General features: G+C 36.0%; 1 protein-coding gene across 1 annotated transcript in view; it reads right to left on the bottom strand.

Annotated features, from left to right (window-relative positions):
- Positions 1 to 27,297, bottom strand: part of LOC123807759 (disintegrin and metalloproteinase domain-containing protein 5-like) — a 108,909-nt gene that overhangs the window by 44,165 nt on the left and 37,447 nt on the right. The window contains exons 3-5 of the mRNA XM_045821799.1: positions 22,826 to 22,962; positions 18,056 to 18,242; positions 1,158 to 1,253 (exon numbers count right to left, since the gene is read on the bottom strand). Coding sequence (XP_045677755.1) covers positions 1,158 to 1,253; positions 18,056 to 18,242; positions 22,826 to 22,962 — 420 coding nt within the window. The remainder of the gene's footprint in view (positions 1 to 1,157; positions 1,254 to 18,055; positions 18,243 to 22,825; positions 22,963 to 27,297) is intronic.

Below are 27,297 nucleotides of genomic sequence, written 5' to 3' on the forward strand. Positions count from 1 at the left end.
TTTTTTAAAAAAAGACACCCAAACTCACCAAAACAAAAAGTAGAATGGTAGTTCCCAGATGCAGCAAGATGGGGAAAATGGCAAGATGTTGGTCAAAGGTACAAATTTTCAACTATAAATGAATAATTCTGGGGGTCTAATGTACAGCGTGGTGACTATAGTTAATAATAATGTATTATATATTTGAAGGTTGCTAAGACAGTAAATCTTAAATGTCCTCACTATATGAAGTGGTGGATGTGTTAACCAACTTTATGTGGTAATTACTTTGCAACATATACTTATACCAAAACATTAAATTTATATAGTGTTATAAGTCAACTATATCTCAAAAAAGCTGGGGGAAATTTTTTTAAAAAGATAAAAGCATACTGTTTCTCCAATCTACAGATGTTTGCCTTTAACCTTGTTCAGAAGTCCCTCCTTTCTTCCTATTTTCCTTTCCTTTCCTTTCATTCTTTTCCTTCCTTCCTCCTTCCTTCCTTCCTTCCTTCCTTCCTTCCTTCCTTCCTTCCTTCCTTCCTTCCTTCTTTCCTTCTTAGGATTCCAGTGAATTGTACTGGATGTGGAACAATTACTGAGGAATTCTGTACTATAAAGGACACATGGACAAAACCAAGGCAGAGGGTGGAAGCAAGGGAGGGAAGTGGGTTTGGTGGGGGTGGGGGGTGAGTGGTGGGGGGAAAATGCAGATAACTGTAGTTGAACAACAATAAAGCAATAAAAAAACAGGAACTGAATGATTGCAACAATAATTGAATAAATTACAAAGGAATGGAGGACTTTATTAGAAGACAGTGAAGACAATTTAGGCAACAAATGAAACTAACCTAACTTTCTAACCTTATATGGGTAAGGTAGGGGGTTAGAAAATAGGACCATAAGGGGGTTGCTCCAGATGTATGTCAGTCATTGAGAAGTCTCAGTGGGTATCAGAAAGATTTGTGATGAGGTGAAGCCAGGAGAGAAGCATCAGGTATTATGTCCATGAGAGTTCTATAAATGATAGCTTGCCCAGTGGACTGAAGTGGGAAAGTGGGTCCAATATTACCTGGATATAATATAATGAGAAGGGCAAAATATGTTTTCCATCTTCTATAAACAATAATGTCAAGAAATTAATTCTGAGCTATTATAAAATACAGATGGCCTCTTACCTTGCAATCTTTTGTGCAGCATTCCCCAGAACCACACTGTTTCTCATGTTTCAATCTGCATGATGTAGCCTCACAGCAGGTTTTATGTGTGCAATTCTGTAAATAAATGTTGTTACTCAATCACATATGATTAGCTACCATCAAATAAAACTGTCACTCAGGATTTCTTTACAAAGTCTGAAGCTTTTCTTAAATTCCAAGTTTTAGTAATCCCATTCTTTATATGATTTTACAGAAATCAACATCTTATTAACTAGTTTGTAAAAGGGTGTTGTTTCACTACATTCCATATAATCTGAGTAATATTAACATACTACTGTGAAACCAAAACCTTAGAGGAAATACTCACTAGATACCTTACTAACTACCATTCTCTTCAAATTTTTTCTTATATTCTTGCTTTTATAATTAATTGTATAAGCCAAATTTGTTCACATGTAGAACTTCTTTGATGTGAAGTTATCAAAAGCAACATTCTTCTCTCTCTGAAATGGCAAAATCCCCAAAATCACCCTAAAAAAGGTGGTCCCAGAAGTCATAGATACTTGTATTTTATAAGATTCAGTGCTTCCAGTCCATCATTTCTACTTTTCAGTGGCAAGTTTATTCTATATTATGTAGTCTATCAGTATCAGATGTTTTCTTCTGGGTGATGTCTTTTTTATTACTTATAATTCTTATTACTCTTTTCAATGAACAGCTTGACCATAAGCTGTGGTACTATACTTTTAAAAAGTTATTTATGAGACCTAAGATGGCAGAGGAATAAATGGAAGCTACACTGACCTCCTCCCTGGACCAAACTGGAATTACAACTAAATTGAAGAGAAATCATCCTGAATACCCAACTGAACTCTAGCTAGAGAGAAGCTTTATAGCCAAGGACAGACAGAAAAAAACACACCACCAAAACGAGACTGGTAGGGACTGTGAAGGCATGAGAGGGCTTGCTGGGCTCCCATGGGCAGCAGCTTAAGTTCTGGAGGGATATTTTAGTGGCTGGGAGTTCCCCCAAGAAGTGTGAAATTTAAACCCCAAGCTGGGCTATCCAGCCTACAGCACCAGAGCCAGGAAAAAAAACAATAACACCCAGCTGTGAAAAGCAGCAGGGTTTCTGTCCACCAGGAAGATACAGTTGGATATGTAGAAGCCTCTTAAATGGACAATGCACAAAATTTTGTTTGCAGCCACTTACACTGGGCTCCAGCAGAGGGAGGGCAGAGTGGACTAGAGATGCATAAGAAAAGTCTGGTGTTGGTGGCTCTGGAGAGAAAACTGAAAGAACAGTCTCTTTGCTGAGATCATTTGCTGAGTCACTTCACATATGGCACAGGCCATCTTTCCCAGGCACAACACTCTCCCTCTCCAAGTGGTATCAGCCTGAGGGGAAGCAAAAGCCCACTGGAATTACTCTGCTCCACCCTGTAGAGCTTAAGCCAGGTCACTGAGAAGTACATCTGGAGGTTATCTATATGATTAAATTTAACAATTAAGCTTAGAGCTCTGGGAGCTCTAAGACTTCAGTTGATCTGCCCCAGTGTCTGGGTGCCGGTAGAAGCCAGACATGGTGCACAGTCTAGCTCCTTCAGCAGACAAACAGGCCCAGCAGAGGGAGCCACAAGTTGTGGATTGCTGATAACTCCAAACAGGTTGCCCAGGGCCAGTCACAGGCAGTGTCTGACATAGGTCTGAACCAGCCACTTTGCAGATGTATCTAATACACAGAAACAAACACAAAGAGGTGACCAAAATGGGAAGACAAAGAAACAGGGTCCAAATGAAAGAATAAGAGAATACTCCAAAAGAAGAACTAGGTGAAAGGGAGGCAAATAATTTATCAAATATAGAGTTTAGAATAATGATTATAAGAATACTCAACAACATGAAAAAATATACAAAAACAAATTGTAAAAAAGGACCAGTCATAAATAAAGAATGCATTCTCTGAAATAAATAATGCACTGGAAGGAATGAACAGTAGGTTAGATGAAGCAGAGGATCAAATCAGTGATTTGGAAGATAAGGTAGGAAAAAAGCACCCAAGAAGAGCAGCAAAAAGGAAAAACAATTAAAAAGAATGAGGAGAGCTTAAGAAACTTTTGGGACAACATGAAGCATAACAGCATCTGTATCATTGGAATGAATACCAGAAGAGGAAGAAAGTGAAAAAGGGATCAAGAACCTATTTTAAGGAATAATGACTGCAAAGTTTTCTAGTCTGGTGAAAAAAATGACACACAAGTCCAGGAAGTGCAAAGAGTCCCAAACAAGATGGACCCCAAGAGGCCTGTACCAAGACACATCCTAATTCAAATGACAAGGCTAAAAACAAGGGAAGAACCCTAAAAGCTACAAGAGAAAAGCAGGTTGTTACTTACAAGGGAGCTCTAATTAGACTGTCATCTGATTTCCCAACAAAACATTTCAAGCCAGAAGGGATTGGCATGAAATATTGCAAGCGATGAAAAGCAAGGCCCTGCAACCAAGGCTATTTTACCCAGCAAGGCTATCATTTAAAACTGAAGGAGAAACAAAGAGTTTCCCAGACAAGAAAAAGCTAGAGGAGTTTGTTAACACCAAACCAGTACTGCAACAAGTGTTAAAGGGCTTGCTTTAAGAAGAAGAAAAAGGAAAAGAAAAGAGGAAAATGGTTTAAAAATAAGACGGCAATAAATAGGTATCTATCAATAATCTCTTTAAGTGTAAATGGTTTAAATGCTTCAACCAAAGATACAAGGTTGCTAAATAGCTAAGAAAACAAGACCCACATATATGCAGTCTCCAAAAGACTTGCCTCAGATCAAAAGACACAAAGACTAAAAGTAAAGAAGTGGAAAAAGGTATTTCATCCAAATGGAAAGGAAGAAAAAGCTGGGGTATAGCAACATTTATACCCAAAAAAGTACACTTTAAAACCAATGCAATAGTAAGAGACAAAGAAGGACACTACATAATGATAAAGGGAACAATCCAACAACAGGATATAGCCCTAGTAAACATTTACATAGCAGCACCTATACTGGTGAAGCAAATCTTAAGGGACATAAACTGAGAGATCAACAGAATATAGTCAAAGCGGGGGAAGTCACACTCCATTGACTTCAACAGATAGGTCTTCCAAACAGAAAATCAACAAGGAAACATCAGCTTTAAATGACACCCTAGAGCAAATGGGTTTAATTGATATCGTCAGAGCATCTCACCCCGAAACAGCAGAATATACATACTTTTCAAGTGCATGTGAAATGTTTCCTAGGAGAGACCACATGTTAAGACACAAAACCAGTCTCAATAAATGTAAGAACACTGAAATCATATAAAGCATTTTCTCTGACCACAATGCTATGGAACTAGAAATCAATCACAAGAACACTGAAAAATACACAAAGACGTAGAGGCTGATAATATGTTATTAAACAATGAATGGGTCAACCATGAGATCAAGGAAGAAATCAAAAGACACCCTGAGACAAATGAAAATAAGAATACAACAATCCAAAATCTGTGGGGCACAGAGAAAGTAACCCTAAGAGAGAAATTCATAGTATCACAACATATCTCAAAAAATTTTAAAAAGCTCAAATAAACAATCTAACTTTACACTTAAAGGAACATGAAAAAGAACAATAAAGCCCAAAGTGAGCAGAAAGAAGAAATAATAAGGATCAGAGAGAAAATAAACAAAATAGAGTCTTAAAAATGATAACAAAAGATAAATGAATCCAGGAGCTGGTTCTTTGCAAAGATAAACAAGATTCACAACCTTTAACCAGACTCATCAAGAAAAAAAGAGAGGGGACTCAAATAAATAAAATCAGAAATGAAAGAAAAGAAATAACAACTGACACCAAAGAAATACAAAGAATTGTAGGAAAATACTATGAACAACTATATGCCAACAAACTGGACAACCTGGAAGAAATTGATAAATTCCTAGAAACACACAATCTGCCAAAACTAAATCAGAAGGAATCTGAGAATCTGAATAGACAATTATACCTAGTGAAATTGAAACAGTAATCAAAAAATTCCCAACAAATAAAAGCCCTGGACCAGCTGGCTTCACAGGTGAATTTTACCAAGCATTCCAGGAGAAATAACACCTCTCCTTCTCAAGCTATTTCAAAAAATGCAAGAAGAGGGAAGGCTCCTAAGCTCATTTTATGAGGCCTGAATTATCCTAATTCCAAAATGAGATAAAAACATCACAAAAACAGAAAATTATGGGCCAATATCCCTGATGACCATAGATGCTAAAATCCTCAACAAAATAATAACAAACAAAATTCAGCAATACATAAAAAGATCATAAGCCATGATCAGGTGGGATTTATTCCAGGAATGCAAGGTTGGTACAACTTTTGCAAATCAATAAATGTGATTCACCACATAAACAAAATGAAGGATAAAAACTACGTGATCATATCACTAGATGCAGAAAAAGCATTTGATAAAATCTAGCAGCAATTTATGATAAAAACTGTCAGCAAAGTGGGATTAGAGGGAACATACCTACATGTAATAAAGGCCATATATGACAATCACATCATACTCAACAGACAAAAACTACAAGTGTTCCCCTTCAGATCAGAACAAGACAGGGATGTCTGCTCTCACCTCTTTTATTCAAAATAGTACTGGAAGTCCTAGCCACAGCAGTCAGACAAGAAGAAGAAATAAAAGGCATCCAAATTGGAAAGGAAGAAGTAAAACTATCTTTATTTGCAGATGGCATAATACTGTACATAGAGAACCCCAAAGATTCCACCAAGAAACTACTAGAAGTGATAAATGAATTCAATAAAGTATCAGGGAGATATAAAGGGGATAAATGGTAATGGAAAAATACAATTAGAAAAAAGTAAATAAAACTGAGCCATGGAGAGCAGAAAAAGAAATAGTGGTAACTAAAAAAAATTTTATATATTGATTCATATTTCAAACTTTAAATATTCTTTTGTTAGCTTTTTAAATAATATGCCTTTTAATCAGATATATGGTTATTCTTTGATTTTTTTTTTACAAAACACTTTGTGAGGGCAAACCTTCTTAAGAAAACTAGAGCCTGATCTCCCTTGCCCTACTATCTCTGATACCCTCCTCTGTATGCTGGGGACTGGTGCTCCCTTTCTTTGTCCATTGGAAATTTTTGATATGAAGATGGCGGCTTTGTTGGAGGGAACATAATCCCCTTCGTCTATGCAGGGGAGAGAAACTCGCCGATGGGCGGAGGAACAGAACAAGGGGCATAGGTTATTGCAACATTTATGAAAACAGGACATCAAAAATTATAGCAGACATTGAAAAACCAGACAGTAAGGAGACTGCTTCAGGATAATAGGGAACCAGGAATCAGCTCGGGGACCAGGGAGGTTGCAGCCCCCAGGCCCCGTGCTCCCAGGTCTGCTTCAGGGCACCCCAGAGAGCGGAGTCACTGCTCCCTCCCTGACAACAGGGATTGGGCAACACCATAGGAGGCCTTGTTGCTTGAAGGCCCATAGAGGGGAGTTGGACTGGGAGACAGTCCAGCAGGGGCTGCAAGCACCCACACATAGCCCTGGGAGGGGTGAGTGCCCCCAGCCTGCTCGACCAGGGGTGCCCTGGATGTGTGCCGGAGTCCCCAGCCTGGTGGGAGTGTGGTTCTGTGGAAGACCCAGACCTCGCAGCCCTGAACAAGGAAAGGGCATGGGTGTTCGCAGGTTTCTGGAGCCTGCGGTGGTGAACTCGGGGGAGCACGTGCCCCTTTGGGATTTCTGACTCTCTTGCTGTGAACCCGGAAGGGTCGCGGTGCTTCAGGTGTTCCTGGAGCCCGAAATGGGGAAATTGGTGGAAGTGCGTGCCCCTTGGAGATCCCTAGAGCTTGCACTGTGAACCCGCAAAAGACACAGGAGCTCTGCAGGGCCCCGGAGCCGGAGCCGGGGAGACCGCTGCAGTGATCTCCAGAGAGCGTGCTTGGGAGCGCCCATACCCACATCCAGGGGCCTGCATGGGGACATCAGATGGGCTCTGGGGAGAGCGAGCTGCTGGCCCTGGGGACAGTGCCCAACAGACTGACTGAGTTCTGACTGGGAAGAGTGAAAAGCATTCCAAACGCCCCTCAGCCTGCTGAAGCCAGCAAGACCAGAAAAACTAGTTTGGCCAGTTAGAAACCAACAAGAGATGTGTTTTTTTGTTGTTGTTCTTTTTGTTTTGTTTTGGGTTTTGTTTTGTTTTATTTTGGTTTGGGGGTTTTTTTGGGGTTTTTTTTTTTTGGCTGTTGTTGTTTGATTGATTTTTATCTTGTTTTTTAAGTGACTTTTTATTTTTAATTCTTATTATTTTTATATCTCTCGATTCCTTATGTTTCTCTTCCTTTCATCCTAGTATTATTCCTTCCACTCCAAATTTATCTCTCCTACATTCCATCTTCATTTTCCCCCCTTTTTTTTCAGCCTGCAAGTTACTGCTAATTTGTATTATCCTTTTCTCACTTTTCTGACATTTTTTATTTTAATAGTATTTTGGTACTCTTTTTCTTTCTGTATAATCTTCTTTGCTTGGCTGGTTATACTGTCATTTGATAGGCTCCCCCTGTAATCTCAGTCACAGTGTGTTGATAATTTACTGTCCTTCATTTGTGTTCCATTAGTACACCTCTCAAGGTTCTATACTCCTTATTCTTGTTATCTAGATCTCATAGATTCTGCCACAAGATTGTTGCTTTAATATTACTGTAAATAAGACCTAGTTCATTCAATTGTAAATACTACTCAACACCCCTCCCTGATCTCAGCTCACTTTGAAATTTCCTGAACTATATTATTGTGGGGATTGTCTCTATTCTTTTACACACTACTCCTATTTACTAATCTTTATTCCCACCCTACGTCAGAATCTGACTTCCCACAGCCTCACAGCTTTCTAGATCCAACTAACAATCCTTTCATCCCCCAATAAGAGTCTGATCTTCTTTACATCCTTTCTAAAACGTGTCTACTGGGGTGGAAGATCACGGTTAACACTACATAGCCAAAGGATATCCCATCTCTTCTCTACTGGCTGCCACTGTAAATATCATTGAATCCTGTTGTGCTATCTTAAACCATTTTGCCTTACTCCTCCAACTGATCACAGAAATGAGTAGGGGGAAGCTGTGAACACAAGGATACACAAAGGAGACTGCACCACTGATCTCACAGATATTCTACCACAGAAGTTCACACCATGATCACAGGGAAACAGAACAGATCAATTTAAGAAACAGAGGCTAACAAGAAGAATCTCACAAACAATGAAAAGACAAAGAAACAATCCCCAAATGAAGGGAAAGGAAAAAGCCTCAGAAAGAATGCTAAATGAAACAGAGTCAACTCAACTATCAGATATTGAGTTCAAAACAATGATTATCAGGAAGCTCAATTAACTCACAATGAGCTACCAGAAACTACAGGGAAGCTACAGTGAACTCACTGCAAACTATATCAGCATAAAAAAGGAACTAGAAACTATCAACAAGGGCCAAGAGGAAATGAAGAATACAATTTCTGAACTGAAGATCACAATAGAAGGAATGAAAAGCAGGATCAATAAAGCAGAAGACTGGATTAGCGAATTGGAGGACAAAGTAGTAAAAGACACTCAGAAAGAGCAAGAAAAGGAAAAGAGGCTCAGAAAGAATGAAGAGGGATTAAGAGAAATGCAAGACAATATGAAACATAATAATATCCGTATAATAGGGATACCAGAAGGAGAAGAAGAGGAGCAAGGGATAGAAACCCTATTTGAAAAAGTAATGATAGAAAACTTCCCTAACTTGTTGAGAGAAAAGGTCACACAAATCCAGGAAACACAGAGAGTCCCAATCAAGTGGAACCCAAAGAGGCCCACCTCAGGACACATCATAATTAAAGTGGCAAAATTTCAAGACAAAGAGAGAATCTTAAAGGCAGCAAGGGAAAAACAGGAAATAACATACAAGGGAGCCACAGTAAGGCTAAGAGCTGACTTCTCAATGGAAACACTCCAAGCCAGAAGAGAATGGCCAGAAATATTCCAAGAAATGAGAACCAGAGGTCTGCAACCAAGGCTACTTACCCAGCAAAGCTCTCAATCAAGATAGAAGGTCAAATAAGAAACTTCCCAGACAAAAGAAGTCCAAAAGAATATACTTCCGCCAAACCAGCTCTGCAAGAGATGCTAAAGGGACTGCTTTAAGGAAAGGAAAGAAAAGAGAGAGACAGAGAGGAACACATGTACATAAATGGCAATGAATAAGTACCTATCAATAATAACCTTAAATGTAAATGGATTAAATGCTCCAATCAAAAGACAGAGAATACCTAAATGGATAAGAAAGCATGACCCACACATATGCTGCCTACAAGAGACCCACCTCAGGATGAAAGACCTGCACAGGCTGAAAGTAAAGGGCTGGAAACAAATTTTCCAAGCAAATAGAGAGGGGGAAAAAGGCAGGGTACCAATAATCATATCAGACAAAATGGACTTCCAAAAAAGGGCCATAAAGAGAGACCCAGAAGGTCACTTCATAATACTCAAGGGAAGAATCCACCAAGAAGACATAAATATTGTAAATATATATGCACCCAAAATAGGAGCATCCAAATACATAAAGAAAATCTTAGAGGACTTCAAGAAAGTAACACAATTGACAGCAACACAATTATAGTGGGGGATTTTAACACCCCACTATCAAAAATGGACAGATCTTCCTAACAAAATATCAACAAAGATATTGTGCCATTGAATGTGCATTGAACAATGCCCTAGATGAAATGGACTTAACTGATATATAGAGAGCCCTTCATCCCAAAGAAGCTAAATACACATTCTTTTCAAATGTACACGGAACATTTTCAAAGATAGACCACATGATGGGACACAAAACAAGTCTCAACAATTTCAAAAAATTTGAAATCATACCAAGCATTTTCTTGGATCACAAGGGACTGAAGCTAGAAACCAACCCAAAGGGAAAAAAACAAAAACACTCAAAATCATGGAGATTAAACAGCATGCTATTAAACAATGAATGGGTCCAGAATGAAATTAGGAAAGACATCAAAAGGTTTCTGGAAACAAATGAAAATGAACTCACAACAACCCAAAACTTATGGCACACACCGAAGGCAGTCCTGAGAGGGAAGTTCAAAGATATACAGGCATACCTAAAAAAGATAGAAATTTTTCAAACAAACAACCCAACCCTACGTCTACAAGAACTCAGGAAAAACAACAAAGACAGCTCAGAGCAAGCAGAAGGAAGGAAATAACCAAGATCAGAGCAGAATTAAATGACATAGAGACCAAAAGCACAATTCTAAGGATCAATGAATCCAAGAGCTGGTTCTTTGAAAAGATAAATGAAATCGACAAGCCTTTAAGCAGACTCATCAAGAAAGAAAGACAGAAGACCCAAATAAACACAATCAGAAATGAAAGAGGAGAGATTATAACAGATACCACCGAGATACAAAGGATTGTAAGAAATTACTATGAAGAACTGTATGCCAAGAAATTTGAAAACCCAGGTGAAATGGACAAATTTCTAGAAAAAAATATAATCTTCCAAAAGTCAAGGAAGAAGAAGCACAAAGGCTGAACAAACCAATAACAGCAAAAGAAATTGAAGCAGTAATCAAAAAACTCCCAACACACAAAAGCCCTGGACCAGATGGTTTCACAGGAGAATTCTACCAAGCGTTTAAAGAAGAGCTAACCCCTATCCTTCACAGACTATTCCAAAAAATCCAAAAAGATGGAAGACTCCCAAACTCTTTTTATGAGGCCAACATCATCCTAATTCCAAAACCAGAAAATGACACGACAAAGAAAGAAAACTTCAGGCTAATATTACACGACAAAGAAAGAAAACTTCAGGCTAATATTGCAGATGAACATTGACACTAAAATCCTCAACAAAATACTGGCAAACCACATCCAACAATACATTAAAAAGATCATACACCATGACCAAGTGGGATTCATTCCAGGGATGCAAGGATGGTACAACATTCGCAAATCAGTAAATGTAATACATCACATAAACAAAAGCAAAGACAAAAACCATATGATCATATTAATAGATGCAGAAAAAGCACTTGATAAGGTACAGAACCCATTTATGATAAAAACACTCGGCAAAGTGGGAATAGAGGAAACAATCCTCAACATAATAAAGGCCATATATGAGAGACCTACAGCCAACATCAGACTCAATGGGCAAAAATTAAAACCTTTCCCCTAAGATCAGGAACAAGACAAGAATGTCCACTTTCACTTCTATTCAATATAGTACTGGAAGTTTTAGCCACAGCAATCACATAAGAAAAAGAAATAAAAGGCATCCAAATCGGAAAGAAGGAAACAAAACTGTCACTGTTTGCAGATGACATGATAGTGTACACAGAAAATCCTATAGACTCCACCAAAAAACTGTTTGACCTAATAAATGAATTTGGCAAAACAGCAGATACAAAGTCAATATCCAGAAATCAAAGACATTTCTGTACACCAACAATGAAACAGCAAAAGCACAGATCAAGGAAAAAATCCCATTTGAAATAGCAAAAAGAAAAATAAAATACCTAGGAATAAACCTAACCAAAGAGGTAAAAGACCTGTATTCAGAAAACTACATAACACTGAGGAAAGAAATCAAGGAAGACACAAACAAATGAAAATATATAACGTGTTCATGGATTGGAAGAATTAATATCATCAAAATGTCCATACTACCCAAAGCAGTTTACACATTCAATGCAATACCCATTAAAGTACCAATGGCTTATTTCACAGACATAGAACAACCACTTCAAAAATTTATATGGAACCATAAATGACCCCAAATAGCTGCTGCAATTTTGAGAAAGAAGAGTTAAGTAGGAGGGATCACAATACCTGACACTAAACTATAGTACAAGGCCACTGTAATCAGAACAGCCTGGTACTGGCATAAAAACAGGCACATGGACCAATGGAACAGAACAGAGAACCCAGAAATAAACCCAAGTCTCTATGGTCAACTAATATTTGACAAAGGAAGCAGCAACATAAAATGGAGTAAAAATAGCCTCTTCAACAAATGGTGTTGGGAGAACTGGACAGTTACATGCAAAAAAAATGAAATTAGAGCACCAACTTACACCTTACACAAAAATAAATTCAAGGTGGATAAAGGACTAAAATATAAGCCGTGACACCATTAAAGTCCTAGAGGAGAACGTAGGTAGGAAAATCTCAGATATTTCACACAGAAACTTTTTTCCTGGCATGTCTCCTAGAGCAAGGGACATAACGGAAAGAGTAAACAAATGGGACCTCATCAAAATAAAAAGCTTCTGCACAGCTAAAGAAAACAGTATAAAAATAAAAAGAGAACCAACTGTATGGGAAAACATATTTGCTAATGATACCTCAGACAAGGGTTTGATCTCCAAAATATATAAAGAACTTACATGACTCCACTCTAAGAAGACAAGCAACCCAATTAAAAAATGGTCAAAGGACTTGAACAGACACTTCTCCAAGGAGGACATACAGAGGATCCAAAGACACATGAAATGATGTTCAATATTGCTAGTTATCAGAGAGATGCAAATTAAAACCACAATGAGATACCACTTCACACTGGTCAGAATGGCCATCAGAGAAAAAGCAACAAACAAGTGTTGGAGAGGTTGTAGAGAAAAGGGGACCCTAGTGCACTGCTGGTGGGACTGCAGACTGGTACAACCACTATGGAAAGCAGTATGGAACTTCCTCAGAAAACTAAAAATGGATCTGCCTTTTGACCCAGCAATTCCACTGCTGGGACTCTATCCTAAAAACACTAAAACACCAATACAAAAAGAACCTTTGCACCCCAATGTTCATAGCAGCACAATTTACAATAGCTAAGTGCTGGAAGCAACCTAGATGCCCATCAGTAAATGAATGGATCAAAAAACTATGGTACATTTACACAATGGAATTCTATGCAGCAGAAAGAAAGGAGTTCCTACCCTTTGCAACAGCTTGAATGGAGCTGGAAAGCATTATGCTAAGCGAAATAAGCCAGGCAGTGAAAGACAAATACCATATGATCTCACCTTTAACAGGAACCTAATCAACAAAACAAAGAAACAAGCAAAATATAACCAAAGACACTGAAATAGAGGACAGACTGACAGTAACCAGAAGGGAGAGAGGGGAGGGAATTTCAGGGGATAATGGGAAGGGTTTACAGGAACAAATTTAAAGGACACATGAACAAAAACTAAGGAGAGGGTGGTAATGGGAGGGAAGTGGGGAGGGTTGGGTAGGTGGGCTGGAATGGGAGTAAAAGGAAGAAAACTGTACTTGAACAATGATTAAAATTTTTTTTAAAGTGGAAAAAAAAGAAAAATAGAACTTTCTATTTCAAAATTGTTCCTTTTACCCTACCTTCTTCCAGAAACATGAGAGTACTTTTCCCAGTATTCTCATGAGAACCAGTTTGAGCTCCTAGAAATAAAACTCACGGAAGTGTGGGGGAGCCTTCCTATGAATGAATCCCCCTAGAATTGTTAACTATCAGAGTTGTCCTCATTGAGCCTCCAGCAATTCATCAATTACAGTTCAGGTTTTCCTATTCAGGCACTTATTCCCAAAAGGTTTCAGCTTGTGGGCTGCTACTCCAGTAAGCTGTGATTCTCTGGTATTTGCCTATCAGTCCTTGCCTAAGGGAGGGGGCCATGATTTGCTCTAATACCTCATTTCTTTGATGGATCTATGAAGTGTTGTTGCTTTCTCAATTTGTTAAGCTTTTGTTGTAAAGACTTCATGGTGACTTCTTAACTACTCACATGTCAGACCAGAAACCACAATACTTAAGTATCCTTTTGTATTTTTTAATTGGTTTTGTAATATTTTTATATACTTATATATATCTGAATATACATGAATTGTAAATATTGTCTCCCATTCTGAAGCCTTGCTATTTTATTTTTCTTAACACAGTCTAAGAGAAAAGATTTCTAAATTTGATGAAGTACAATTTATCATTTTTTAAACCTCATTTTTATTTGCCATGTCTAAGAAATTTTTGCCTAATACAGGGCCAAAAAGATTGTCTCCTACATATTATTCTAAAAGCTTTAGAATTTTAACTGTTATATTTAGGTCTTTGATCCACTTCAAGTTAATTTTTGTGTATGTAGAGAGTTAAGGTTTATTTTATTTACATGGATATCCAATCCAGTTCATACAACAACTTTGTCAAAAGATTTTCTTCACCCATTGAATTGCCTTGACAGATTGGCAAAAAATCAGTTGACTGTATACACATTATTTTATATATGGATCCTCTACGCCGTCCCAGTAAGGAATAGATTCATGCTCTGGCCAATACCACATCATTTTGATTATTGTAACTTTATAAAAATTTTTCAAATGTAAAGAAAATTAATATGTGTTCCAGCCTTTTTTTAAAAAAAGGCTTTGTCTTTTGCATTTCCATATAAATTGGAGTATAGATTATCAACTTCTACAAAAAGATGGGTGAGTTTGGGTTGGGATTGTGTTGAATAAATATAGAATTTATACAGAGCTGACATCTTACTAATATTGTGTCTTTCACTCCATGAAAGTATTTCTTCACTCATTACAATCTTCTTTCAGTTGCTGAGCTATGTCAGTTTTTATGGTCTTGCACATATTTGCTAAGTGTATAAATATATTTCACATTTTTGAAACAATGTTTATGGAATTGTACTTTTTATTTTATTTTCCATTTTTTATTGCTTACATTAGAAATCCAATTGATTTTTGTATACTGCCTGTGTATCTAGTGACTCCAATTCACTAATTAGTTTTAGTACCTTTTTCAGGGGAGATTGCTTAGGATTCTCTAGTCTTGTGGCTGAGTTGAATTTGATTAAAGATAGTTTTATATCTTCTTTTCCAATCATCATGTGCTTCTTCATATTGCCTTACAATGGCTGTAGCATCTACTGCAATGTTAAATGGAAGAGATGAGAGTAACATCTTTCCTTGCTCCAGGTATAGGAGGAAAATTTTTGAGTCTTTCACCAGTAATTATGATGACAGTTGTAGATTTTTCAGAGGTGTACTTTATTAGAGTTAGGAGGTTCCCTTCTATTCTTAAAGTACTGATATAAATGAATTGGTGCTAAATTTTCTTAAATTTTTTTCATATATTCTGTTATGTTGAATAACAATCAGTTTCTTTTTATAAATGTAAAAATGTGTTTATTCACAATTCTTGAGAAGTTTCATATCTTAAAACAACCCTGTATTCCTGGGATAAGCCCCACTTAATCAAGACATTAAACTATTTATATACTGTTCATGGGGGATATTAATGGGATTTTCATTTCTTTTCATTTTTCATCTGGTTTTGACTTCAGGCCAAGACTCATTTTATGAAATGAGTTGCAAAATGCCTCCCCCACCCACCCCCTCTTCATTCCAGTTCTCTTTTGGCTTTGTCCACGAGTCCTTTACACAGATTCCTTGATGACCCTTCTCCTTTCTCTCATTATCCCCTTCCTCACTCCACTCTGTTTACTGTCAGGGTGTTCGTTATTTCAATGTCTCCGGTTATATTTTGGTTGATTGTTTTGTTGATTAGGTTCCACTTAAAGGTGATCATATGGTATTTGTCTTTCACTGCCTGGATTATTTCACTTAACATAATGCTCTCCAGTTCCATCCATGCTATCACAAATGGTAGGAGTTCCTTCTTTCTTTCTGATGCATGGTATTCCATTGTAAATGTACCACAGTTTGTTTTTAATACTTTTATTGATTATACTATTACCATTTTCCCAATTTTATCCTTCTATCTACCCTCAGTCCTGCTCCCCAACCCTCCAGCATTCCACCCCCCTTACTTCATATCCATGAGTTATACATACAAGTTCTTTGAGTCCTCTGTTTCCCATACTATTTTTTATCTCTCCCCATCTACCTTATGCCTACTAACCATGCTTCTTCTTCCCTGTACCTTCCCCCCATTCCTTCCTTCCCTCTCCCCACTGAAATCCCTCCATGTAATGCCCATTTCTCTGATTCTGTTCCTGTTCTAGTTATTTGCTTAGTTTTTGTTGTCATTGTTTTTCTTTTCTTTTAGGTTCAATTGTTGATAGTTGTGAGTTTATTGTCATTTTACTGTTCATATTTCTTATCTTCTTTTTCTTAGATAAGTCCCTTTAACATTTCATATAATAATGGCTTGGTGATGATGAACTCCTTCAACTTGACCTTATCTGGGAAGCACTTTATCTGCTCTTCCATTCTAAATGATAGCTTTGCTGGATAGAGTAATCTTGGATGTAGGTCCTTGCCTTTCATGACTTGGAATACCTCTTTATAGCCCCTTCTTGCCTGTTAGGTCTCTTTTGAGAAATCAGCTGATAGCCTTATGGGCACCCCTTTGTAGGTAACTCTTTCCTTCCCTCTTGCTGCTTTTAAGATTCTCTCTTTGTCTTTAATCTTGGGTAACTTAATGATGATGTGCCTTGGTGTATTCCTCTTTGGGTCCAACTTCTTTGGGACTCTCGGGGCTCCCCGGACTTCCTGGTACTCTGTTTTCTTCACTAGAGTGGGGAAGTTTTCCTTCATTATTTGCTCAAATAAGTTTTTAATTTCTTGGTCTTCCTCTTCTTCTTCTGGCACCCCTATAATTAGGATATTGGAACATTTAAGGTTGTCCCAGAAGTTTGTAAGAGTCTCTTCACTTTTTCAAATTCTTGTTTCTTCATTTTGTTCTGAATGGATGTTTATTGTTTCCTTTTGTTCTAAATCGCTGCTTTGAGTCCTGGTTTCCTTCTTGTAACTGCTGGTTCCCTGAACATTCTACTTTATTTCACTTTGGGTATCCTTCATTTGTTTTTTTCATTTTTTGACCAAGCTCAATCAGATCCATGAGCATTTTGATTACCAGGGCTTTAAATTCTCCATCAGATAGGTTGGCGATCTCCTCCTTCCTTAGTTCTCTTTCTGAGGCTTCACTATGTTCTCTCATTTGGGCCATATTTCTTTGTCTTGGCCTGTACCACAGTTTTTTGATCCAGTCATTTACTCATGGGCACTTAGGTTGCTTCCAGCACTTGGCTATTGTAAATTGTGCTGCTATGAACATTGGAGTGCATAGGTTCTTTTGAATTGGTTTTTCAAGATTCTTAGGGAATAATCCCAGCAATGGAATTGCCAGGTCAAATGGCAGTTCCATTTTTAATTTTTTGAGGAAATTCTAAACTGTTTTCCATGGTAGCTGCACCAGTCTGCATTCCCAGGAACAGTGCACTAGGGTTCCCTTTCCTCCACAACCCCACCAGCACTTACTGTTTGTTAACTTGTTTATGATGGCTGGTATTTCAACATGTCTGCTTCACTTTGTTGTTAATACCTCCTCTATCATCTTTCATCTTTATATTAGTTTAATCTTTATTACACATTTTTATATTTTCTACAAGTAACAAATTTCATTTTAAAATGCTTCAGTGGGCATAACCTGTCAATACAAATCTTTTTCTCATTATATTGTCAAACAAGGTCTATTCCATTGCCAATAGTCCATATACTTCAGATGTCCTTATCTGTTTTTGTTACTGCTTATTGTTAAATATATTTCTTCAACTCCTTCAATATTCTTTGTGGTCACTAATTCTAAGTTTGAAGCTGATGCATACCCTAAAAAATGCCAAAAGACAATATCTGAAGATAAGTATTATCTTCAGAACCTTTGCTCTCCATTTCCAAAAATAGCCAAAAATTACAAGACTTAAAGGCTGCCATCTTCTACAAAATAGGTCTTTGTTAAATTTATTTTTCTAAACAACAAGGTCTTTCTCTTTTCCCCCACATATTATACACATATATGGAAAATAAAAACTTTCTGACAATTTTCTACTCACATGTGGTGTGCCACAATCACATTCTTCACCCGTTTCCAGCTTCCCATTGCCACACACACTCTTTGATTGTTTGTAAACTGGAGGAACAGGACGGATGTTATGAAGACAATCAAAGCCAGAATTTGAAGCGAAGTATTTAAACTCATCCAAGCTACAGGTGCTAAAATCCTTTACACCCCGAAAGTGCCTAAATTATTAAAAACATGGGCATGATAAAAATTATTGCTATATTATCTCCACATTTACCCTAATGTTTGGCATTTTTAGGAAAGATTTAAAGAGAATTATTCTTCACAGAAAACAGAAGGCACATTTAAAAAACAGTCATTGCATTGCTAATATGTTTAACACACTTTTTAAATTTCAGCAGAAAACTAATGGAAATTAAAAAAACAGGAACTGTGTTATTCTTTCTTACTTTCCTAGTGTCAACAACTAAATTAAAAAATTTTGGCTTCAGTATTTAATGTACCCTTAATCTATTTAACATTATTTTTATATTTTCTGTAAATGCCAGAATGAACACACTTAATGGTATATTTATTAACAGCATTTATTATTACTATTTTAATAGTAACTTTAATAGCATATTTTAGAGCTTTTCTGCTTCTCATAATTAAACATTTCTCAAATAAAAATTGGTTGTTTAAGCTCTTTGGGAGGGGCAGTAGGAAGACCTGTCCTGACAAAATAAAAGCTGTTAGCACTTTTGTAACACCTTGGCATCCAACTAAAACACTAGAAATAAGATGATTTAAGAGACAAAAGATTATGCCCTAGACCAAGGGTTGAGGATCTTTTTTCTGTAAAGGGCCAAGTAGTAAATAGCATCAGCTTATGTACTATATACACTGTTAGAACTAAGAAATCAGCACAGTACAGTAGTACTAAAGAAGCCATAAACAATATATAAACCAATAAGCCTGGAAGTACTTCAGTAAGATTTTATTTAGAAATCATGCAGCCAGCCATATTTGGTCCCTGGATTATTGCTGGCTGTCTGCTGCCCTATACTACAATCTACTCTATATCAATTCTCACAGTCTAATTCAAGTTCTGACAGGATCCCCAGAAGAGACCAAGTTGGAAAAACCTTGAGTTTTCCTATATCCATATTAACAAAGCATAAAAGCAAGCAAATAAAATTCAAAATGATTAGCCAGTAATTGAATTGCCTGGTGAAAAAAAAAAGAATCAATGTGTTTCAGAGGAAGGTAAGAGAATCCAAGTTTTCTATTGTAAAACAATATCGAATGTGATGATGATGATGATGATGATAGACATAAATAAATAAGAAAATGTAATCCATAGCCAATATAAAAGCAATCAATAGAAATCAACACTGAGATAGCCCAAGTATTAGATATGGCATGCAAATACTTAAAAGAAACTGATATTATATATTCAAATAATTAAAGAAAGCTGTTTAGTTAATTCAGAGAAATTACAATCTTATAAGTAAACACTCAAAGTATGGTACATATTCAATTTACATAAAACTGTAGAGCAACCTAAACTGACTGTAGTCATAGAAATCAGATTATTTGATGCCTGGGGTAAGGGTGGTAGGTAGAAGGAATGTCAAGGGTCACAAAGGACCTTTCTGTGGAGACAAACACTGCATAACCTGATGACACTGTGGTTCCAAGATTTATATATATTTGTCAAAAGTCATAAACTTATCCACTTAAAGTGTGTCAATTTTATTATGGACAAGTTATACATCAATAAAGTTGGTTGTTTAGAAAGTATAAACACTCAAAAATATGCGGAGAATATTTTTCTGAGAAACTGTCATAAAGAAGAAGAAATAAATTTATCTACTTTTTGTTTTTTTTTTAAAAAATAAATAAATCCCTGGCTGGCGTAGCTCAGAGGATTGAGCACGGGCTGTGACCAAAGCATTGCAGGTTCGATTCCCAATCAGGGCACATGCCTGGGTTGCAGGCCACGGCCCCCAGCAACCACACATTGATGTTTCTCTCTCTCTTTCTCCCTCCCTTCCCTCTCTAAAAATAAATAAATAAAATCTTAAAAAACAAATAAAATTTACAAATAAGTAAATAAATAAATAAGATGGATTCAGAATCAAAGTATAACATTAAATAATAAGAAAATATCCTGAGCTGATTAGATCATTATTTGCAACAGATTTACTGACTTCTCTTCTAGGCAACATTATTTAGTAAAAAGTAGACCAGGTGCCTGCTAGGAGCAAAAAGTAAAAATACCAGGAAAGAAATATGTAAAATTAGTCAAATAATTATTGGAATGATGAAGAACGAAACTAAAGCAATATATTGTACAAGGGAATAAAAGATCATATTTTAGAAGAGAGGATATTTATTTTTTTCATCTGTAGCTAATATCATACTTATGGTGACAAAGTGGATGCTTTCCCTTTAGATTGAAAAGGCAATAATAGCCACTCTCACCACATCAGTTCACATTGAGCTGAAGTTATTTTGATTGTAATTAAGCAAGAAAAAAAATTAAACACAAGGAGATGAAAAGGAAAAATAAAACAGTTTTTATTCATGAATGACAGGATCTTAATTATAGAAAATGTTACAAAATCAATAAATAAAAACCTCCTGGAACTTCTAAAGTGTTCAACAAGTTTACAGCACCCAAAGTCAATGTACAAAAATCAATTATATTTCTATGTACTAGCAATGACTAATTTGAAGATGATATTAAGCCCTGACTGGTGTGGCTCAGTGGACTGGACATTGTCCTGCAAACCAAAAGGTCTCTGGTTCAGTTCCTGGTCAGGACACATGTCTGGGTTGTGGACCAGGTCCCCAGTTGGGGGAGTGTGAGAGGCAACTAATCAATGTGTTTCTCTCACATATCCATGTTCTTCTCCCTCTCTTCCTCCTTTCCCCTGTCTCAAAAACTAAGTAAATACAAACTTTAAAAATGATATAAAATAAGCAATTCCATTCATGATAGCAAAAATAATAGTTAAAAGATAAATTTAACAATACTTAAAGATAAACACTTAAATATAAATTTAAACTATAAAACACAATTACATTGCTAAGAAAAATTAAAGCTGATCTACATAAATGAAGAAGATATAAACCATATCCAAGGATCAAAATACTTAATATTATTAAAATGACAAGTTTCCCAAAATTGAACTATGCAATACTTTTCAAAATCTCAGAAGTTTTTGTAAAAATTAGGAAGTTGATAAAATATCTATAAAATTGCAAAGGACCTAGAATAGGTGAAAAAACTTGGGTGCCTACACTACCTGATTTCAAAATTCAATATAAAGCTACAGTAATAAAGGCAGTATGTTTTTCCATAAGGGTAGACATACAGGTTAAAAATGGAACCTAATAAACAAAACAAACAAGCAAATAAAATATAACCAGAGACATTGAAATGAAGAACAAACTGACAGTAACCAGAGGGGAGGTGGGAGGGGATAATGGAGGGAAAAGGGTGAAGGGTTTACAGGAACATCTATAAAGGACACATGGACAAAACCAAGGGGTAGTGCAATCAGGGGAGGGAGGAAGGGATGGCTGGGGTGGGGGGCAGTGGTGAGGGGAAAAGGCAGACAACCTCACTTGAACAACAATAAAAAAAATAAAATAAGTTATTTAAAACAAAAAAACAACAAAAAATATAAAATAAAGATTGCAATAAAAAATCCACACATATGTAGCCAATTCATTTTTGAAAAAAATTGCCAAGGCAATTAAGTGAGGAAAAGGATAGTCATTTTAACAAGTAGAAATGGAATAATGGGAAATCCATATGGCAAAAATAAAAATAAACTTAAACACATGTACCATAATTAACTCAAAGCATATTATAAACATGAATGTAAGAGCTATAAAACCATGATGCAGAAAAGAAAAAAAATGATAAAGTGTACCTTGTCAAAATTAAAAACATTTTCTTAAAAATTTCATTATAAGGAGGAAATCATGTATCTGATAGTGAGAATAAATAAACAATTCTTACAACTCAATAAAAACATGAAAATCTTTTTTGTTTTTAAAAATTAAAAAAGTAGATTTGAATAGGTTCACCACCAAAGATGATATACAAAGCTAGTAAGCATGAAAATATGTTCAACATCACTAGCTCCTAGGGAAGTGCAGATTAAAACCAATAAGAGATCATACTACATACGCAGTAAAATGATTCAAATTAAACATACTGAACATATCAAGTCTTGCTGATGATGTCAAACAACCTGGAATGGCTACAAAAATGGAAATGTAGGGCCCCTAGTTTATAAATGATACTAAAATTAAAAACTTTTTCCTTTCTTCAACAGTCTATCTCTCTCAGTGGGTCATGGTGTTCTTTATTCACCATTTAATGTCTTTGTAAATAAAAATTTTGACTAACATGAATTGTACTGTTCATCCTTATACTGAACAATGCCAGTTTATTGCAAATATCAGAGCCTTTAACTTCATGCACAATCACTGAAATTACACAATTCATCTGGCTTGTCCCTAAAGGAAGCTTTCAAGCAGGTGAGGAAAAAGATACAAGCCAGACTCTGGAAGTAGAAAGGAGGAAGAGAGTTTCCCCAGACATGGAGTGCTAGGGAAGTGCTGGGCCTATTTTGGTGTGTGTTTCCATCTACACTTGAAAAGAATGTGTATTCTGTAGTTGTTAGATATAGTGTTCCATAATTGTCAATTACTTTAGTAAGGGTAACAGAAATGCAAAAGTTCCTAACCAAAAAATTTCTTCAAAGGAATTACGGGTATTTCATGAAGAAAGTTATCTTACATTGCTTCTGGTGACATTGTGCAAACATCTCCTGAACAGTAGCAGGTGTCAGTGTTGTCAAAACTAAGTCCCATATTAAGGCTGAGCATCTGCACGATGCTGACAGTATAGAACTCCAAAGATGAACCTTCTGGATACTAAATATAAGAAAAATAAAGGAAAAAGATTTGGCTAAGAATCCTATCCAGTTATTTTTTTAAAGCAATACTTAATTATAATAAAAAAATTAGTATATGAAATTCATTTTTAAAATAAACCAGGCAGTGAAAGACAAATACCATACAATCTCACCTTTAACAGGAACCTAAGCAACAAAACAAAGAAACAAGCAAAATACAACCAAAGACACTGAAATAGAGAACAGTCTGACAGTGTTCAGAGGGGAGAGAGGAGGGAATTTCAGGGGAAAAGGGGAAGGGTTTACAGGAACAAGTATAAAGGACACATGGATAAAAAACTGGGGGCAGGTGGAAATGGGAGGGAGGAGAGGAGAGCTGGCGGGGTGGGCTGGGATGGGAGTAAATGGTAGAAAATTGTACTGCAACAACAATTAAAATAAATTTTTTTAAAAAAGTAAAAAAATATATATTAATACAGCCAAGGTACCTTGTTAATACAATTGGAGTAGTTATGTAAGCATCTGGGTGATAGGTTTATTAAACATGGACAAATACAAAAGTCTCATTTCAAAATACTATTCCTTAATGACAACAGCAGCTATCTTAGAGCATTAAACACCACATTATGTTACTTCTTTGAATTATTCTGAACAAAATACCTCTCATCTTTTAATAACCAGTTCTACGTTTTCTTTGTAGAAAGCAGCCTCTAAATGGGTTTCAATGATTTCTGCCTTCTGCTATTTGTGTCCTTGGGTGTAAGCTGCATTTATGCACATATTTCTAGTTAACTGAATACAGTAGAAGTAATAGGTCATCTTTTCCAAGACAGGTTAGAAAAAGACTGACTTCTTGGATTCTGTGAGTCGCTGTCCTCACTCTGGGGGAAGCCAGCCAGCCACTATGTCATGAAGTAGGCCTATGGAGGGGTCCACATGAGGTCTTCCAATAGCCACATGACTAAGCTTGAAAGCAAACTCGCTCTGGGTTGAACCCTGACATAACTACAGCTCTAGCTGACACCTTGATTTTGCCCACTAAGCTGCTCCTAGAATTTTAACCCATAGAACTGCATTTTTACATCTGCTAAGCTTTGCTATAATCAATTAGATAGCAACAGACAACTCTACACCCTCGTTAGGTACTGTTGTTCTCCTTCGTGTCATTCCCAGTTTCTTCCCACAGATGCTTATAGCAGCTTTATTCGTAATTGCCCAAACTTGAAGGCAGCTATGATATGTATCCAAACACTAGGTGAATGGAGACATAAACTGTGGCACATTTAAGACAATGGAATATTATTCAGCACTAAAAAGAAATGAAGCATAAAGTAATAAAAAGAAATGGAAGAACCTTAAATGCATATTACTAAGTGAAAGAACCCAATCTGAAAAGGCTATATACTATATAATTTCAGCTATATGAAATTCTGAAAGACACAAAATTATGGACACAATAAAACAGTCCATAATGGTTGCTGGTAAGGAGGGGGAAAATTAATAAGCAGAACCCAGAGGATTTTGGGGGGGGGGGCACAGGGAAAATGTTCTGTATGATACCATAATGATACCATAATGTGTATTTATGTATATGTATATATACACAAATGACATGGATGAATCTTGAGGGCATTATGCTAAGTGCAATAAGTCAGACAGAGAAAGACAAATGCTGTATAATCTCATTTATATATGGGATCAACCAAACTCATGGAAGCAAAGAACAGCTTGATGGTTGCCAAGGGCGGGCACTGTGGTGTGGCAATGAGTCAAAGGGTACAAACTTCTAGTTTCTGGAGAAGCAATACACAGCATAGCGACTAGAATTAATGATACTCTATTGTATATCTGAAAGTTTCTAACAGAACAGACTTAAAGGTTCTCACCATACACACATACAGAAATACTACCAATGTGAGACGATGGATGCGTTAGCCTTATTGCAGCAATCATTTTGCAATATACACATATATCAAATCATTACACTGTAGACCTTAAAGTCACATAATGTTACAACAAGTATATACCAGAAGCGAGTTTAATCTTTTTAATCTGTCAATGGCAATTTGTTTCATTTTAGCTACTACTAAAAGTCAACCAACTGCACAAATTGGTTGGTATGAAAATCACAGTACACTCATCTTTTTCTGAAGCACTCTCAAGTTAGTTCTCTTTCCTACTTTTTATATAACTTGTTGTAAATAGAATATAACTCTATCGTAAGAGCTCATTCTCACTTTCCTCAGAAGTCAGTAGATTATGAATATTTGATAGCTGTTTTTTTCCTACAAGTGTTCTCCCAAACATAAATACTTAAGTGCAATAATAAAATAAAATAAAGTAGAAAATAAATATTGATGAAAGCATACCACTGTTCAAAACAAATTTTGACTTACAAAGGTCAAATGTATTTTAAAAAACAATATTACATTATGATCAGTTCAATTTTTAAATGTTCTATTTTTTTAAGATTTTATTTATTTACTTTTAGACAGAAGGGAGGGGAGGGAGAAAGAAAGGGAGAGAAACATCCATATGTGAGAGATGTGTTGATCTGTTGCCTCTCCCACACCCCTAGCTGGGGACACAGCCCACACCCCAGGCATGTGTCCTGACTGGGAATCGAACTGGAGACCTCTCAGTTTGCAGGCCAGCACTCAATCCCACTAAACTACACCAGCCAGGGCTAAATGTTCTACTTTTTAAAAGCAGTTATATAGTTTAATTTTATGCTTCAAAATTAGTAATTTAAAATTCTATTAAAGAATGAGTAAACTAAGTAATATATTTATTTATTAGTAATTTATAATACTATTAAAGAATGAGTAGACTATGTAATATATTTATTCTTTAAAATATTTAGGAAATTTTGAAACGTGGAAACAATGAGAGCAAACTGGATAATAATTACATACCAGAGCAACTCCTGCGACATAGTCCTTATTACATATTTTTTCAGGACATATAGCTCCTATAAAACTCAATTGTTTCTTGAAGCTAAAAAATAAGAATTTCCTCATGATTGCATTTAAGGGTGGTATTACTGATAAATTTTCATAGCACAAACATTAGTGAACAATTACTATGTCCTAAGCACCATGCTACTCTGAATTAAGCTAATTTAAACATATTTTTCTCATACCTACAATGTTAAGAATATTTCAATACATACTTGTAACTTTCTTATTTAGTAAACACTCAGAAGTATAATAAGGATGAAGCCTAACAGGTATGTCAAATGCATCTGTACTAAGAGTTATAGTTTTTATTCTGGTTCCCTCTACATTTACATCCCTGAAAATTAAATTTTCTGCAACCTTCTTATTCATTTATTCACTAAAAATGGATAGATTTTTCTATGTATAAGATTCCAGATGATGAAACAATTCAATATATTTTTATTGGAAAGTAAAAACAAAACTTAATGAGATGAAAAACAAGATGTAGAGATACTATAACAGGTAGTAAAGTTTATAAGCCAAGCAAAATCAAAGAAATTGTATCACACATAGTTAATCTCCTTTTGTTATTTCAATGCTTTTATGTAACTTCACTTTTATCAGGTTATTTTTTCTCAGTTGATAGAAGTTTTTAAGTCTCACTTCACATTAGGTCATTGAGGACAAGAACTATAACTTACATTTTTCCCCATTCCAATCATGTCTACTGAATCTATGGAATACAGTATGTATTAAATAAGTTCTTTTTTTTCATAATTAACATGTGAAATCATTTTCCATCATTTTCTTTTATTCTATACAAATATAGAATACTATACTCACGCAAGTAAGTATGCAGCATGATGAGTCTGAAAGACATTTTTGGATTTCCAGTCTAAAAATCTGAATAATATATGATTAGCATTTCCAACAGTAGAAATTTTGTTTTTATTTGACCAGATTTCTATGGCAGATATTGTAACAGTCAGTTTTAACTGAGTAAGCATCTAAAAAGAGAAGGTAAATGAAAATTTTTAATACATTTGATTATATAAACCTTTATAAAAATACATTTAAGACATTTAGTTGCCCTGCCTCGTGAATACCTAAGGCCCCACCCCTTACAACTTCACAGGTGCCCTGAACAAAGAAATAGGGCCAAAATGAAAGAACAGAGCAAAACTTCAGAGAGAGAGAGCTAAGTGATGAGGAAATAGCCAACCTATCTGATGGAGAATTTAAAGCCCTAGTAATCAAAATGCTCACAGAACTAATTGAACCTGGCTGAAAAGTGAAAGAACAAATGAAAGATACCCAAAATGAAATAAAGCAAAATATTCAGGAAACCAACAGTGACAGGAAGGAAACCAGGACTCAAATCAATAAATCTGGAACAAAAGGAAGAAATAAATATC

Source organism: Phyllostomus hastatus, unplaced genomic scaffold, assembly GCF_019186645.2.
Source record: "Phyllostomus hastatus isolate PE091 unplaced genomic scaffold, TTU_PhHast_1.1 phas_scaffold_46, whole genome shotgun sequence".
NCBI classification, from domain to species: domain Eukaryota; kingdom Metazoa; phylum Chordata; class Mammalia; order Chiroptera; family Phyllostomidae; genus Phyllostomus; species Phyllostomus hastatus.